The 15,788-nt window shown below is 39.1% G+C and overlaps 1 protein-coding gene across 2 annotated transcripts in view; it reads right to left on the bottom strand.

Annotated features, from left to right (window-relative positions):
• Positions 1–853: 853 nt before the first annotated feature.
• vps52 (VPS52 subunit of GARP complex) overlaps positions 854–15,788 on the bottom strand; it is a 22,544-nt gene continuing 7,609 nt past the window's right edge. For both annotated transcript variants that reach the window (XM_058753323.1, XM_058753322.1), the window contains 12 exons: positions 13,319–13,451; positions 11,502–11,557; positions 11,193–11,328; positions 10,472–10,627; positions 9,981–10,099; positions 8,003–8,126; positions 5,722–5,817; positions 4,668–4,775; positions 4,524–4,589; positions 4,325–4,436; positions 1,720–1,838; positions 854–1,639 (listed from right to left, as the gene is read on the bottom strand). In XM_058753323.1, coding sequence (XP_058609306.1) covers positions 1,493–1,639; positions 1,720–1,838; positions 4,325–4,436; positions 4,524–4,589; positions 4,668–4,775; positions 5,722–5,817; positions 8,003–8,126; positions 9,981–10,099; positions 10,472–10,627; positions 11,193–11,328; positions 11,502–11,557; positions 13,319–13,451 — 1,372 coding nt within the window. In that variant the 3' untranslated portion in view covers positions 854–1,492. The remainder of the gene's footprint in view (positions 1,640–1,719; positions 1,839–4,324; positions 4,437–4,523; positions 4,590–4,667; positions 4,776–5,721; positions 5,818–8,002; positions 8,127–9,980; positions 10,100–10,471; positions 10,628–11,192; positions 11,329–11,501; positions 11,558–13,318; positions 13,452–15,788) is intronic.

Genomic DNA, 15,788 nt, shown 5'->3' with positions numbered 1-15,788 from the left:
CTCAGAAAAATTGAAGTTATAAATTGATTTGCATTTTAACTAGTCAGATACGCATTTATTTTGGGAGCTTTCAGGCGCTGCAGGATTTCAGTCCTTCGCGGTGTAGTGTTACCAGATGTTTTCTTGGTGACTATGGTCCCAGCTGCCTCGAGATCATTGACGAGATCCTCCGTGTAGTTCTGGGCTGATTCCTCACCGTTCTCATGATCCCTGAAACTGAGCCCCAGACCGAGGGAGATTGACAGTTCCAACTGTGCTCACCTTCTCACCGAGCTGCTTGGCGATGGTCTTGTAGCCCATTCCAGCCTTGTGTAGGTCTACAATCTTGTCCCTGACATCCCTGGACAGCTCTTTGGTCTCGGCCATGCTGGAGAATCTGGAATCTGATTGATTGATTGCTTCTGTGGACAGGTGTCTTTTATACAGGTAACAAACTGAGATTACTCCCTTTAAGAGAGTGCTCGTAATCTCAGCTCCTTACCTGTATAAAAGACACCTGGGAGCCAGAAATCTTGCTGATGGATAGGAGATCAAATACTTATTTGACTCATTAAAATGCAAATCAATTTATAACTTTTTTGAAATGCAAAAATTTTCTGTATTTTGTTGTTGTTATTCTGTCTCTCACTGTTCAAATAAACCTGCCATTAAAATTATAGACTGATCATTTATTTGTCAGTGGGCAAACATACAAAATCAGCAGGGGATCAAATCTTTTTTTTTGCCCCACTGTGACAGTTGTGTCTAATTAGATTGGTGAAGCAGTTAAGCTGTTGTGTTGTGTTGTGTTGTGTGCGAGAGAGAGAGTTCACTTGCTAAGACCAGAGTATGTAATTACGGAGGACAAAATTACGGGGACATTTTCAGAGACTTTCAGTCTAATATCTTTTATTTCGAGACATGGAATGTTTTTCTTTGTTACAACTTAAATACAGCAACAGTGCACACATACTTTCAGAGACATCAGAAAAACCACAAGACACCAGTTCATACATAAAAACATTTAGAGAAGCTGCAACTGAATTTACACATGAAACATTCAAAAAAATCAAATCATATTAAAGAAGAAATTACAAATGCATCTGATGAAGAAAGAGCCCATAATCAGCAAACCAAAAACAAAAGACTGACCAAATAAAAAGATTGATGCTCATAACTCTCCTTTACATCGACTGAAAATCAGCCTTTACTACAAAATATCATACTTTTAATATCGTTTTCCAGGAAAAACAAAAATCATCTTGAAGTAACTTTTCCCTGATAAGCAAAAACGGTTTAAGATTGTAAGATCGTTTGCACTGTTATTCATAAGTAAAAAAAAATAAAAATAAAAAATACAAATCTGCCAGTGACAAGACTAATGATACTCCCAACAGAGAACAGATTTTCTTCATTTCTCGCCTAGTTTTGCTTATCAGGAAAATGCATGTTGTTTTCTGAAAGTGTGCACTGTTTCTCAGGTTCTGATTCCTGCAGCGACTCAAGAGCCACTTCAGAAGTTGGGTTTGTGTTTCTTGACTTCCACCATCAGATGATGGAGGTTTATGAGCTCAGAGCGCACTGCCAGACTGCGGAAAGTCGGCTGGGAGAGGACCTTATGGAAACCATGATAGTACTGGATGAGCTGGGTCAACGCTCCCTGAGAAGAGAACCACTCATCGGTTGGTCAGCATGTTTATGAGCCACCAGATCTGTGAATATAATTGGGTGAGACTGCACCTGAATGATGCTGGTCCCGTTCTTGAAGTTGGTGAAGGAGCGCATGACGTCTTGACTCAAGGCCTCCACAGACTGCTTCCACGAGCTGGAGAAACCCCGCACCAGCTGCGTGATACGAGCTACACACACACACGCACACACAGACACACACAGGACATTTTTAAAAGAATTCCCTTCTGCTCACCAAGGCTGCATTTATTTGATCAAAAATACAGTACAAACTGTAATATGGTGAAATGTTAAAAAATCTGAATTCAAAAGAATTGCTTATTTTCAGGATTTGTTTGATGAGCAGCACACTGATGAACAGAAAGCACGGCATTTTACGCAGACGGAATTCAGTGGTTACATTATGAATGTATTTACTGTCGTATTTAATATTTTATTCATCCTAGGTTTTTTTTTTAAATTTCTTTCAAAACAGCAATAATAAAAATCTTACAGATCCCAAACTTTTGCATAGAAGTGCAAACGTGGCATTTTAATAAACTGTTTCAGTAATGATGAGGTGACTGTCAATCATTCCAGCATTAAACAGCATTTCAACAGGAAAAATAAATACATACACAAACTACAACCATTCAAACTAGAAAACACCACAGCTTATACAAAAAAAGTCAACAACAAAAAAACTATTTCAAGATTTACACTCTGTCATCGTTTACTCGCCCTCATGTATAGGACATGGCAAACAGAAGCTCAACTGTGCGAGAACAAACCTCGCTGGCTCATCAAGCAAACGTGTTTGAGCTTGTTTGCCATATTTGATATGCTCTACATTAAAGCAGAGAAATCTTATACAGTCATCATAAAAAAGAGAGAACTTGGATTAAACCACTCCATTCATGTGGATTTCTTCATGAAATTTTGAAGCATGAGAATTTTGGTTATGTGTATTTTCAAATGATGGACAAAAAGGATGAAAGAATACGATCCAAAGATGAATGAAGGTTCATGGGTTTTGAATGATACGAGAGAATGATGACACAATTTTGCGTTGAACTAGCTAGGTGTGTGCGATATATATCGTCTGCGATAATATCATAATTGTTGTTTTAATGTGTGATTTGACATTATCTAGAACTTTGCAAAAACCATTCAAAACACCTGCAGAGCGCACACATTACGTGCATGATTCAGTCTGTTACAAGACATTTACAATGATCACAAATTCAAGACATGGGGGCAGAAAATGTATATATTTATACCACTTCATCTGGTTAATCAATTTCACACGAAGAGTGCCGTTTTTCTCCAAAAAATTACCATGATTACAAATGTGATATTGATTTTTTACAACAGTTCAATAAACAAGTAGTTAATTAAGAGACTTACATTTCAGACACTATATTTCGCCAACAAAAATAATTCCAAACACAGCGCTGTTTTGTGTTTTGTTCCTGAATGAATCAACCGTTTAAATGATTCGGTTGTATTAATATTAATTATTATATTGATCATTAAAGTTATTTCATAGTTTACTAATGTTAAAAGAAGAAACTTTAAAATTTAAAAATGAAGCCTATTAGTAATAGTAAATGTTGAAATGAAATGAACACTCTAACAAGGAACAATACTGCTACAGCTTTCATTAGTGTTACAAATGGACTCTTATTGTTAAGTATTACCATTTCATTTCAACAGTCATGCTTAAAGAAATCTTGAAATACCTACACAAGGCCATACTAAAATTACATGCACAAGTTATTGATATTGTATGTGTACTCTCACATTTTATTTGCTGCTATTTTAGAAACACTGCATGATTATCTAATCCAAATATATAAAAATATGCAAGTGACACACTGCAAAAGCGCAGCGCTGCATCTTGGAGAAGTCACAGGTGTCACACACAACAGATGCGTTACGTTCAATTCAAGCAGCGGTCTAAAACTGTTTATTTATTCGGTGTTTAAAAAAACAGAGCAAACGGAAAGAGAACGCGCGATCTATTACAGCTCTCTATATGAAGCATACAGACTGTATTAGAGCCACAGAAAGACAAACATTTTGCTGAAAAATGCACAATACATAAATTAAATTAAAATAAATTAACAATGATTTGGGACAAATATAATGTTATTTAATGGAAAAATATGTGAATGGCGCTCTGTTCTGCGGCAGAATTTTCTGTCGGCTGCATTTAAATGCGTGTTTGAAGTTTCCCGCTCTGTGCAACGCGTAGTGTCACGTGCCAAAATAAACAACACGTGCTGTCAGTGATTTCCGCCTCTAGAGGCTGCTCTCGTGCTGTATAATGACAGCAGACCCTTCTCAGCCACTCCAGCAACAGACGCAACACGGAAAACTATCAGCATGGATTTTTGCCGATAACCGATAGTTCCGGAAATCAACTATCGGTGCCGATTAATCTGCAAAACCTCTACTTAAGATACCAGCACAATAACACTCAGCAAAATATCGTCTAATTATTGTTATACATAAAATCCCAGAAAATATCAAGATAGTATTTTTTGTCAATATCGCGCACCCCTAGAACTAGCCCATTATCCAAAAAATAAATAAAAAAGACACAATAAAAGACGCAAGATAAGCAGTCTGACATAGTCCTTAACAGAGTGAACACAGCAGCTCCAGCACTCACCTTCATCGTTTTTGAGTTTGTCAAGTTGCCCTTTCTCCATTAGTGACTCGCTCTCCTTCACAAATGCAATCATCCCTCCGAACGGAGGAGAAAGAATCTCCTCTATAAACTCCTGTTACACAGCGACACACACACAGTTACTCACACAGTTACTCACAGTTACTCACGCGGACCGCCGGTGTGAGCTGGTGCTCCGGACCTGTGTTCTGGCCAGCAGCAGCTGCTGGAAGCCCTCCACCTCTTTACTGTCGTCCGCTGCTCTCTCCTGCAAACACACACACACATCACGATGCAGTCTGGACTAGAGCACAGTGTTAGCGGCGTGTCTCGTGAGGAGCGTCACCATGAGCACGCCGAGCATCATGTCGTAGTTGTTGATGAGGAAGATGAGCTGGTCTCGTCTGGAGGGAAACTCAGCCGCCATCTTCAGCACGAAGTTCTCCACCTCCACCTGAAACCAGATCACACCCGCGAGCCGGTCAGCGCGAACCGAACATCAGGCCGTATTCACAAAACATCACATCTCACCACTGAGAGTTCTCCTGAAGCAGTAACAGCTTTCTCTTAAAACCTATTCACAGAGCTGCTGAGGAACAGAGAGAAGTCTTCAGCTCAGAGTAAATAAGGGGGCGGGGCTGAGCGCGTTGCTATGGGTGATGTCAGCACGCTTATTAACTATGCACAGTGATTGGCTGATAGTCTCCGTCCGAGATTTATTCATAGAAATATTGTAGAGCATAATATTATGTTGCCATATTCAAATAAAGGTTAAAAAAAAATGTTAATTGACACATTCAAATAAAGATTATAAAATGCAGGCTAGGTAAATTAAACGAGTATATGTTCAGCTAATTGTCAGCCTCTTACGTGTGTGCTTCTCATAATTAGTGAATATGCATATAAAACAGCCTTTTAATTAACAGAGTAGAATAACCACGGCTGATAGTAAGACATGCAAACGTAAAAGAAAACCAAACTGGAGGCAAGAACATGTTAATTCTTGCCCAGCTGATTAATGAAAACAAGGATATAATCAAAGGAACATTTAGAGTTGGGATAACCTCCAAACCCAAAGGAGATACCTTTTTAAGAGCTCATTATCGTCAAATGTTTGTAAAATGTTTACGTTCAGAGGCAGATTGCCGGCATCAGCTGTTTCAGGATAGTTTGTGGTTTGGTCTCAGTGACTCAGGACTCCTCTTCACTACTCCTAACCTTTCACAGATTTAGGAGTTAGTTTTAGTGCTAAAACGCTTTGTGAAATACTCCTAGAGCAAGTCCTAAATGCATTTTATTTTTAATATTTTCTCCTAAATCGGTGCGTTATGAGCTACTTTTAGCCTGAAGATGTTTTGTGAATACGGACGCTGGAGGCCACGAGGAGCTTCTCTTCTCACCTGCAGCTGTCCCAGAAGAGTGTTGGTCCTCTCGTTGGGGAAAGTCTGGTTTATACTGACGACAGCAGAAGAGAATTCAGCGTAGCGGCGTGTGATCTACACAAACAGCAGGAGAATCAAAATGGCATGATCATAACTCCCTGCGAATATTCGACTGTGAGATTGGGAGTCGAATCAGGCTCCTCCTATCGAAGCATCCCCTAAACTATAGTGACAGGGAGAGTTTTCTCATCAGAGGACGCTGGAAAGAAAGTAACGGCTGTGCTTTATTTTACAGTTGCTGTACTTACAGTGTTCTTACCTGAGAAAGTACTGGGTAATATTAGGTACCTACATGGGTTAAGGGTAGGTTCAGGGTACCCAGTTGTTATAATTATTCTAAAAAGTACATAGTATATACAGTACATGTGGAACAAGACTGTAAAATAAAGTGTTAGCATTTTTTCATACTGAGATGTGGTTTCACATATCAATAGGTCTAATATATGTTTTGTAGGAATATAAATAAAACTGGAAGAACTGTTGTTTCAATTTTAAAGGGGTGGTTGACTTTTCTTCTAGGCTTGATTATGTTTATCGGGTGCAGTCTAACATGTTTATGCTTCGTTTAAAAAAACAAACAAACATTATTTTTCACATAATTTAGCTTATTTACACCACTCTGTCTCTTCTCCTTTGAACGCTCCGAAGAGGTCCAGTGTTTATGAAGCCCCTCCCTCAGAAACATGCGATGGGCTCTGATTGGTTAGCTGGCCCAGTGCGTTGTGATTGGCTAAACTGCCAGTGCACATCTAAATGTCCCGCCCTTCACCTCAGAATGTGCTCCGGTTGTATTGTAAACAATGGCGTCGTCAATACTGCTCATCAGTTTGAGCCGGATTGAGACGCAGAGGATATTAGTGAAGAGGATCGAGCAGTACGCTTCAGGAGAGTATGCTTTTTGGTTGTTCATGTCTCATACTATTAGATACGCTGTTATTTGTAAATGCTACAGCCTTTGATAGCTTCTAATATACAGTTTTATCCTGATTAAAGCTTTAATACAGCAGAATACATGACTGCGTTGTAGCATTTTTGCAGAGGTGTAAAGTATTGGAGTAAATGTAACTAATTACTGTACTTGAGTATCTTTTCGAATACTTTGTAGTTGTACTGAGTATCAAAGATATTAACAACTTTTACTCTCTACTTCAATACATTTCTGAATGAGTATCTGTACTCTTTACTCCACTACATTTGATATGAGTGTTGCAGTTACACATTACATTTTGCATGGTACCTAGCTTTTCTGCAGCAGTTTATTTCTGCTACAAAAGATGTGATATCGCCAACTACAGGGCGCTGAAAGTACTGTATCTTGTGCATTTTGCCCTTACTCACCCAAACTTGTCAACAAGGCTACTTCACATGAATGCGAGTTCCTTAGCAAGTAGTTGTGAAGTTTTTCTTTAGTGTTTCTTTAGTTCTTTGTGAGTTGTTGAATGTAATGGTTGTCATTCTTGTTCTTTGTTCCCTGTGATTTTTGGCTTATGGTTTGGACACAGATCCTTGCCTCTGCCTGTTTCTCCAGCTTCTCCACAACGTTACAGTCTTGACTGGCATGTCTCTTTGACTAGTGCATCTTTGAGCCTATATTTAGTATAAGTAAAATACTTAAGTACTGTTAAAATCAGATACTCTAAGACTTTTACTCATGTTGTTTTGGAATTGGTGACTTGTAACTTGTAGTGGAGTAATTTTCACTGTAAGATATCTGTACTTTTACTCAAGTATGGTTTTCAGGTACTCTTTACACCTCTGCATTTTTGTAAAGTAATTGTTTATTTTGTAACAGTAAGAAGTGTTTTCCAGCAAGTATTGCTCACTACCACGGCAACCGCATGCGCGTCCATGTTTAACGCTTCTCATAGCTATGTGAAAAATATCTGTCTGTCTATACACATAAAGTGTAGAACTGAAGACAGTTCATTGATGGAGCTGATGATCAGGTGAGAGAGAGAGAGAGAGAGAGAGAGAGACGTTCCTACGAGCCGTTTTTGTAGGCATTAAACTGCCATGATTTTAAAAGACTATATCTCCGTTTGCATTGAACTTTCAGCGTCGTAACTTTGCAGATATTGTTTATGCTCAAACTGCAACATTACACACTAACTAATGTTAAAGAAGTGAAATCACAATCAACCACCGCTTTAAATCTAAAGACAACATGAGTGAGATAGAGACAGCAGTCATTTCTGTCTAAAATGAGCGTGTGTGTGTGTGTGTGTGTGTGTGTACACACGTAGTGTGGTCTGGTGTCCAGCACGCCCAGTTTCTGAGGATCAGTGTTTCGAATGCTCTGGATGTTCATCTCCAAAATCAGCTCAAATCTGGGCCACAGCAGCTCTAGCACAGCTTCCCAGTACCTGCACACACACACACACACACACACACACACACAGAAGCCAATCATACACATTCATCAAACATTATCAAGACAAAAAAAAAAAATGGTTGTTGACTGTGTGTTGATGTGAGCATGTCACAAGCTCTTGGTACCTGTAGCTAAAATCTCATTGACTTCTCTTATAAACAGTATTTATTTTGCTGTAGCTCACTCTGAAATTAATGTTTAAACCCAAGCATGTTGAAGTCTAGCGGACAGGCTTTCAACCTCACAAAAACATTCCACCACTGACATCTATTAAAAAAAAGACAACCGAATATGTTTCCCATGGAAAGCAATGGGTTTCCCAGCAGTGGTGCATTAAAGATGCTAAAGGGCATGCCTGATGTCTGCATAGTGAAAAAAGTTTCAACTAAAAGTCTGTAAGAAGTCTTGGACATGCAACACAGGATGCCTCTAGGGAGTGAGAACGCATTGAAACCGTGGCCTCTTGTCTCAGCTCGAGTGTAATTTTTTGTTTTGTTTTGCTAATGTCAGGACTGGCTCTGATGGCATGCAAACTAATACAACATCATTTAAGATCGTTAAACTGCCAAACAGGCTTGTGAGTTGGCAGCAATACCCAGCAAAGTTCACAGATTAAGTGGGTTGTTTGGGTTGCATTATGAGATTTGGTTAAAAATGATAAGGTCAAAACAACAACAACAACAACAACATATGTTGGTGCCAATAGTCTCACAGGCTCTGCTCTACTGCCCTAACCAATAAAAGACATAAAAAGGTCAAAATATGTAACTATAATCAGTGCTTGACATTCACTTTTTTGCTGTGGCTAGTTGTTTTCCAAATTTACTAGCCACTCAGCATTTTCAATGGCCACAATTTTGTTGCTGGGAAATTTCATTTTATATAATTAAAGTTACTGCATACTAAAATTTACTTAAATTGATTTCATTTTTTGCCTATATAAACAGCAGTTTTTTCCTAACCTTGTATGTATGTATCATCTTTCACACCAAATTCTTACATTTTATTAATAATTTCAGTCATTATAAGAATTGTTACCAATCAAATGATATCAACAAGCAGCTGAAGTTAATGGCGTTTAGATGCATTTACACAGACAGTTTAATGATGCTGAAATGCATAAATGTAAAAGTAAACCGCCAGTAGGTGGCAGCACATGTCTGTGGCGTGAGTCATTCATTAAACAAGAACGAAGCAAGTGCCTGTCTTTATGAATGGGTTAACCGTTTTCATTAACCAAATCCAGCAAAAACAGTCAACATGTAAAATGCAAGTTGCTTAATATTAACTACTCGTTTGAACTCTTGCATAAAACAAATGTCAAATTTGCACTGGTTTTCAGGGAAAACTGCACTCTTTTGTTGCCTAATTAGGCTATCTCTTATGTTATAACTATAAAGCTACATTTTTACTGCAGTATGTTTCTTCAGTGTGCAGTTACTGTTACCTTGTTACTGTAAATACATCCATTATCAATCGCCGTTTATGCCAAATTTAATGAAATCAGGATCAGTCTCATCAAAATTTTGCTTCCATAGTTATTTGTCTGGTTGGGCAAGTAAAGTTCTCTTTCTCGGTTACAGTATATAAAATTCAGCCTGCCGGAGTGGCTAGCGGGAGTGACTGTGTTACCCGCCACAGCTGAAATCCACCCACATCTGGCGGGCTGGTGGGTGTTAATGTCAAGCCCTGACTATAATAGAAATACATGCATAACATATGCATGGATGAATTGTTTAAAAAAAAAACAACAACAATATCATGGATTTAGAAAACTGGACAGAGTAAGAGCAGACAAGTGTCCACTCTACAGATTGTGCATGTTTGTGATGACAGAGGGACTGACTTGTCGAGCGCGGGGATGTTCCTCTTGGCCGTGATGGCTCTGAAGCGCAGAATGATGTGAATGCAGAGAAACACTGCAATACTGTCATAACAGTCTGACAGGTATGTGGACAGATTCTTCTACAGACAGAGAAAAGAGACAAAAATTCAATGGGACAATGTTCAATAAAAACTATTACAAATGTAATAATACAGAGTGCTTGCTAGGGTATTCTAGGCAGTTGCTAGGGTACTCCGGGTGCTTGCTAGGGTGTTGCTATGCGGTTACAAGGGTACCTGGGGTGGTTGCTAGGACGGTTACTAGGGTACTCCGGGTGCTTGCTAGGGTGTTGCTATGCGGTTACAAGGGTACCCGGGGTGATTGCTATGTGGTTGCTAGGGTACCTGGGGTGGTTGCTAGGGCATTTGGGGTGGTTGTACTTTTTGTTTGCAAACTGCATTACTAAAACACTGGAGACGTGAGAACATCATGTAATAAGAGCGTGACTGTACCAGGAACATGCTGAGTGTTTTTCCCATAATGCTGTTGAACAAATCCAGAGCAGAGTTTCCGGCCACCATGAAGAAGTCCGAGAGGAAGAGGAACTCTCGACAGCCGTTATCCAGCAGAGCGTAGTGCTGACTGCGGAAGAGCGTTTCATATGGGTACTGACCGAGACAGAGAGAGACAGATCACAAACTACACTGCTACAGTAATACACACAAACGCTGATGTGTGTGTGTGTGTGTGTGTGTGTGTCAATCCCTCCAGGATTTCACAATCTCTGAATTTAAAGCTTGCATTTTTGTTTGTTTTCTGCAGTGATTAAACAAAAAAAAAAAAAATAAGTACAATTATGAGCATTTATATACTGATTATCAGCACTGCCATCTGTATGAAGGGCTATTATTACAAATTCAGTATTTCCACATTTACACTAAGCACATCTTGATTACTGCTAGGTTTCCACTGCAAAACAAAAAATGCTGCAAACATTGCTGCAACTTCTGAGAAAATCATGATAGCTATGTTCATTAGCATGTTACTATGATGTTCTGGTCTCTAGATACAGCTCGATGTAAGTCTACAGGATGTTTTGTTGTTAAAATTTAAAAAATAAAATAAAATAGTTTGATTGCTGATCAACATGATTGCTGACAGACAGTGCTAGAGGAGTTAGCCAGAGCTGAATTCTTAGGGCTAGTGCTGTAAAGCAGAAGATGAGTGTCTCACTCTGGAGTCTCCTCTCTGAGCAGTGTGTGGGATCAGTATGGGCCCCTCCAGCTCCGCAGGACTCAATACCGCCCCCCTCTGGCCAAGAGTGAAAATTGTGTTCCTACTCTTGAGAGAAGGCTTGGAGAAAAAGCCTGCTTAGCAGTTAAAGAAATCAACCACATTATAGCGCTACAGCGAAAAGCAAACACCTTTCTCCACCAAGCTCAAAAGGAAATATGTTTACTGTCTTGGATTTCCTATTCATCTTGAAGCAAGTCCTCTGGTGTGCTAATTCTATGTGACTGTGGTCAGATTTGAAGGATATCTTTCTTGGCTGTGTCCTCCACCCCCATCAGATCATCCTTGTCTGCAACATCTTCATACTGACGACAAGAGAGAGAATGAAAAATACATATGCATATACATACATAGTGATGCATTCAAAATGATTCAACTGTCAAGACATTCTTCTGATGCCATGAACAAAATTACATGAAAATATTCAACCAAGGCATCAGTAAGCTATTACAGAAAATGTATCATCCAACATTTGAGTGATTTTGAGAATGTAAAGTTGATTAAAAAAAATCTAAACATTTTTATTGATATTTTTAATGAGATTTAAATCTTGAGACTGAACATTAAAGCCCTGAACCAAGCTTCAGTAGATTTGGATGAATACTGTGGGATGCACCGAAGGCATCACGATCTTTGCCAAAACGGCCTGATACTTCAAAGAATCCATGATGTGCTTCATACAGTCAAGATTTCCACTCCCTGCAACAGTAAGCTCCCCCATAACAAGACTGCTTCTCCTCCGTGTTTGACCGAGCAGATGCTGTTCTTCTGCTCAACAGCTTTGCACCAGACATACAGTAATGCTGATTCATGAGTCAAAAAAGCTCCAGTTTGGTCACATCACTCCATAAAACATACTTCCAGAACTCCACAGGCCTGTTCAAGTCAGCCTTTATGTTCTTCTTGGTCAAGACACACTGATCAGTCACAACTCCTGAAGAGTTTCTGCAGTGTGTCAGGGTGCATTATCCACAGAAAGAGGCCGCCGCCATCACGAACACAGCTGCTATGAAGGATCTGCAACAATCCTTGGCTCGGGTAGGTGGTACGTGTCAAAGAACATTTATTTTTTTATCCAAAGCAACCCAAGGTTTCCCAGCAGAACATTGTAAGTCCAGAGGATAACCCTGCTATTCAGCCATAGTGCAAGGTATTCAACTGACCTATCGGTAAGCCCCGCCCCGCTTGGTTACTGTTGCTCCCTCGGACAAACTATCGGAGCTGAAAACCTGTCACAAGATGTTCTTGAACAATTTTGGACACAGAAGGACCACCATTCAAGTGGGAATTAAATATGCCATGGAGGGATATATAAAAGATTTTTAAATAAATACGGTGGGTAACTCGATTAATTAGGAAGCGAGGGTTTACAGATCACAACGCAAGCGGGAGAAGCCTCATGTTACGTTCGTCACGATCGCAGATGACAACATCCCGGATCAACACTGTTCATGTACCGCAGGGTACGATTAAATTAATGTACATTTAACCACTTTAATATGGAGAGGCACTGAAATGTAGACCTTCGTTTATGTGTTTTTGACCTACACTGCACATGACGTGAGAACAGTTTGCTATTTAGGTTTGTACTTTAGCATGTACTCACTAACTTTAACGTTAGCTAGTTTTAGCCAGAGATACGTTGCATCCTCCTGCGAACCTTCTTCACAGCGATCAAACCCTACATTTCGGTTTTGCTTGACTCTCAACTAACTTGTGGGAAGTCGTGGCCTAATGATTAGAGAGTCGGACTCGTAATCCAAAGGTTGCGAGTTCGAGTCTCGGGTGGGCGGAGTGAATGTACAGCGCTCGCTTCACCCTCAATACCACGACTGAGGTGCCCTTGAGCAAGGCACAACTGCTGCTGTGTGTGTGCACTTAGGATGGGTTAAATGCAGAGCGCTAATTCTGAATTCTGGCCAAGAACTGCACATTTAAGAGAGAAAGTGATTGTTTGCGTAGCATGTAAAGTGACCAGCCACAGCCTGTTTACATTAGGAGATGAATAAACACACTGTGTGTCTCAATCCAGTCAGTGTTTTAGATCGTGAAGTGCAGTCTGTCACCTGGACTTTTAGCAGTCTGCTGCTGTATGACTTGAAGTAACTGAAGTAGATCTTGCTCATGGTGTCCACGTACTCGTCCCGGATCTCCTTAGCAACTGTCCTCTCATTGGCTAACAGGAACTGATAGAAAAACCTGCAGATGACCAGAAACACATCCAGAATCAGAAGTTCAATTACTGTGTTTCCATTAGATATTATTCTTATTTGTGATGGTGTCAACTGTACTTCAGTCTCAGGAAATTATTTTTCCTGAGATTATTTATAAATTATTTATTTTTGATATTTCATTTTGGAAAGGCATTGTTAATCGCAGGTCAGGACCAGGGCTGTAACTGTAACTGTGGGACTACCAAAGTGTGACCCAAAACATTCAGACCAGTGGATGACAAATATTACGTTATGATTATTAAGAATTAATAATAACCCATGACTTCTCTTTCAAGACTTTTTTGTGGCAACCTTTACATTCATGTTATTTTGATGTTTAACAAGCCTTTATGTGTGAAACAGCTTGTTTTAAAGTGGGAATGGCACAGCATAATTGGGTTGAACTGAAAGTGCAGGGATAAAGACAAATTCTGCATTCTCTAAGAACTATTTTTCCTGTTAATAACTGTATGCATATATATATATATATATATATATTCATAGCCAAAAATATTGGATATATTTGATATATATGATCAAAGAAGGCTGTGAAAATTAATCTGCATGGTTAATCCTTTTTGATCTTTTATTTTTAAAAATTCACAAAAATGTAACCTTTCACTGGATAATAAGAATTTAAAATGGGGGGAAATATCATTATGAAATAAATGTTTTTTTTTTCAAATACACGTTGGACACAATTATTGGCACCCCTAGAAATTCTTATGAGTAAAATATCTTATGAACATGAAATTATCCAGCCATGGCTTCCTGTTTCACAGAAATATAAATAGGAGGAAAAACAAAGCCCAAATTCCCTTAATCATCATCACAATGAGAAAAACCAAATAATATATTTCTGATGTGCAGCAAAAGATAATTGAGCTTCACGAATTAGTGAAGTGGCTTTAAGAAAAGAGCTAGAACAGTGAAAATTCCCATTTCCACCATCAGAGCAATAATTAAGAATTTACAATCAACATAAAATGTTATGAAACTGTCTGGAAGAGGACGTGTGTCTATATCGTCCTAATGCACGGTGAGGAGGAGAGTTTGAGCAGCTAAAGACTCTCCGAGGACCACAGCTGGAGAACTGCAGAAAATAGTTGAGTCTCGGGGTCAGAAAACCTTAAAAATAAATAGTCAAACAGCATCTACATCAGCACATGTTGTTTGGGAGGCTTTCAAGAAAAACTCTCCTCGCTCATCCAAACACAAACTCCAGCATATTCAGTTATCAGACACGACTGGACCTTCAAATGGGACTGGCTTCTATGGTCAGATGAAACTAAAAAAATGAGCTTTTTAGCAGCAAACACTCAAGATGGGTTTGGTGAACACAGGGATAAAAAGTACCCCATGTGTACAATGAAATATACTGCTGTATTTCTGATGTTGTGGCCTATATTTCTGCTGGAGGTCCTGGACATCTTGTTTAGACGCATGGCATCATGGATTCTATCAAATACCAACAGATAAAAAATCAATAAGTGACTGACTCTGTTAGAAATCTTATAATGTTTGAATCTTCCAACCGTACAATAATCCAAACACAAACCTCAAAAACAACACACAAATGGGTCACTGAGCACAAAACCAAGCTTCTGCTGGTCATTCCAGTCCTCTGACCTGAACCCTGCAGAACATGAGTGACCTGAAGAGAAGAAGCTGTGAATCTAAAGGGTCTGGAGTGATTCTGGATGAAGGAATGGTCTCTGATCTCTCGTCAGGTGTCTCTAACCTCATCAGGCATTATAGGAGAACATTTAGAGCTGTTAAACTGGCAAACGGAGGTTTCAAAAAGTATTGAATAAAAGGGTGCCGTTAATTGTGGCCAATGTGTATCAGAGAAAAACATTTATTTCATAATGATATTTCCCCCCATTTTAAATTCTTATTATCCAATGAAAGGTTAGATTTTTGTGAATTTTTTAATTATCATAAGAGTAGTAAAAACAAACAAAACAGACTAAAACAAAGAACCAGAATAAAACACTAATAGAAAATATAATTGGCCAATGAAAACAGATGGGTTTTTAAAAGAGACTTAAAAATGGTCAAACTAGGGGCCATTCAGATTTCCAGAGACGAGGACCAATTACTGAGAAGTCACGGTCTCCTCTACGCTTAAGTCTGGACTGTGGACTCAAAAGAAGGTTCTGGTCACCAGATCTTAGGCTTCTCGAGGGGATATACTGATGCAGCAATTCAGATAGATAGCAGGGTGCCTGATTGTGCAAAGATTTAAAAACAAATAATACGATTTTAAAACGTATTCTAAATTGAACAGGCAACCAATGAAGGGCCTTTAAAAGCGGAGTAG

Source organism: Onychostoma macrolepis, chromosome 19 (genome assembly GCF_012432095.1).
Source record: "Onychostoma macrolepis isolate SWU-2019 chromosome 19, ASM1243209v1, whole genome shotgun sequence".
Taxonomy (NCBI): domain Eukaryota; kingdom Metazoa; phylum Chordata; class Actinopteri; order Cypriniformes; family Cyprinidae; genus Onychostoma; species Onychostoma macrolepis.
This window is presented reverse-complemented; position numbering and strand designations above follow the sequence as displayed.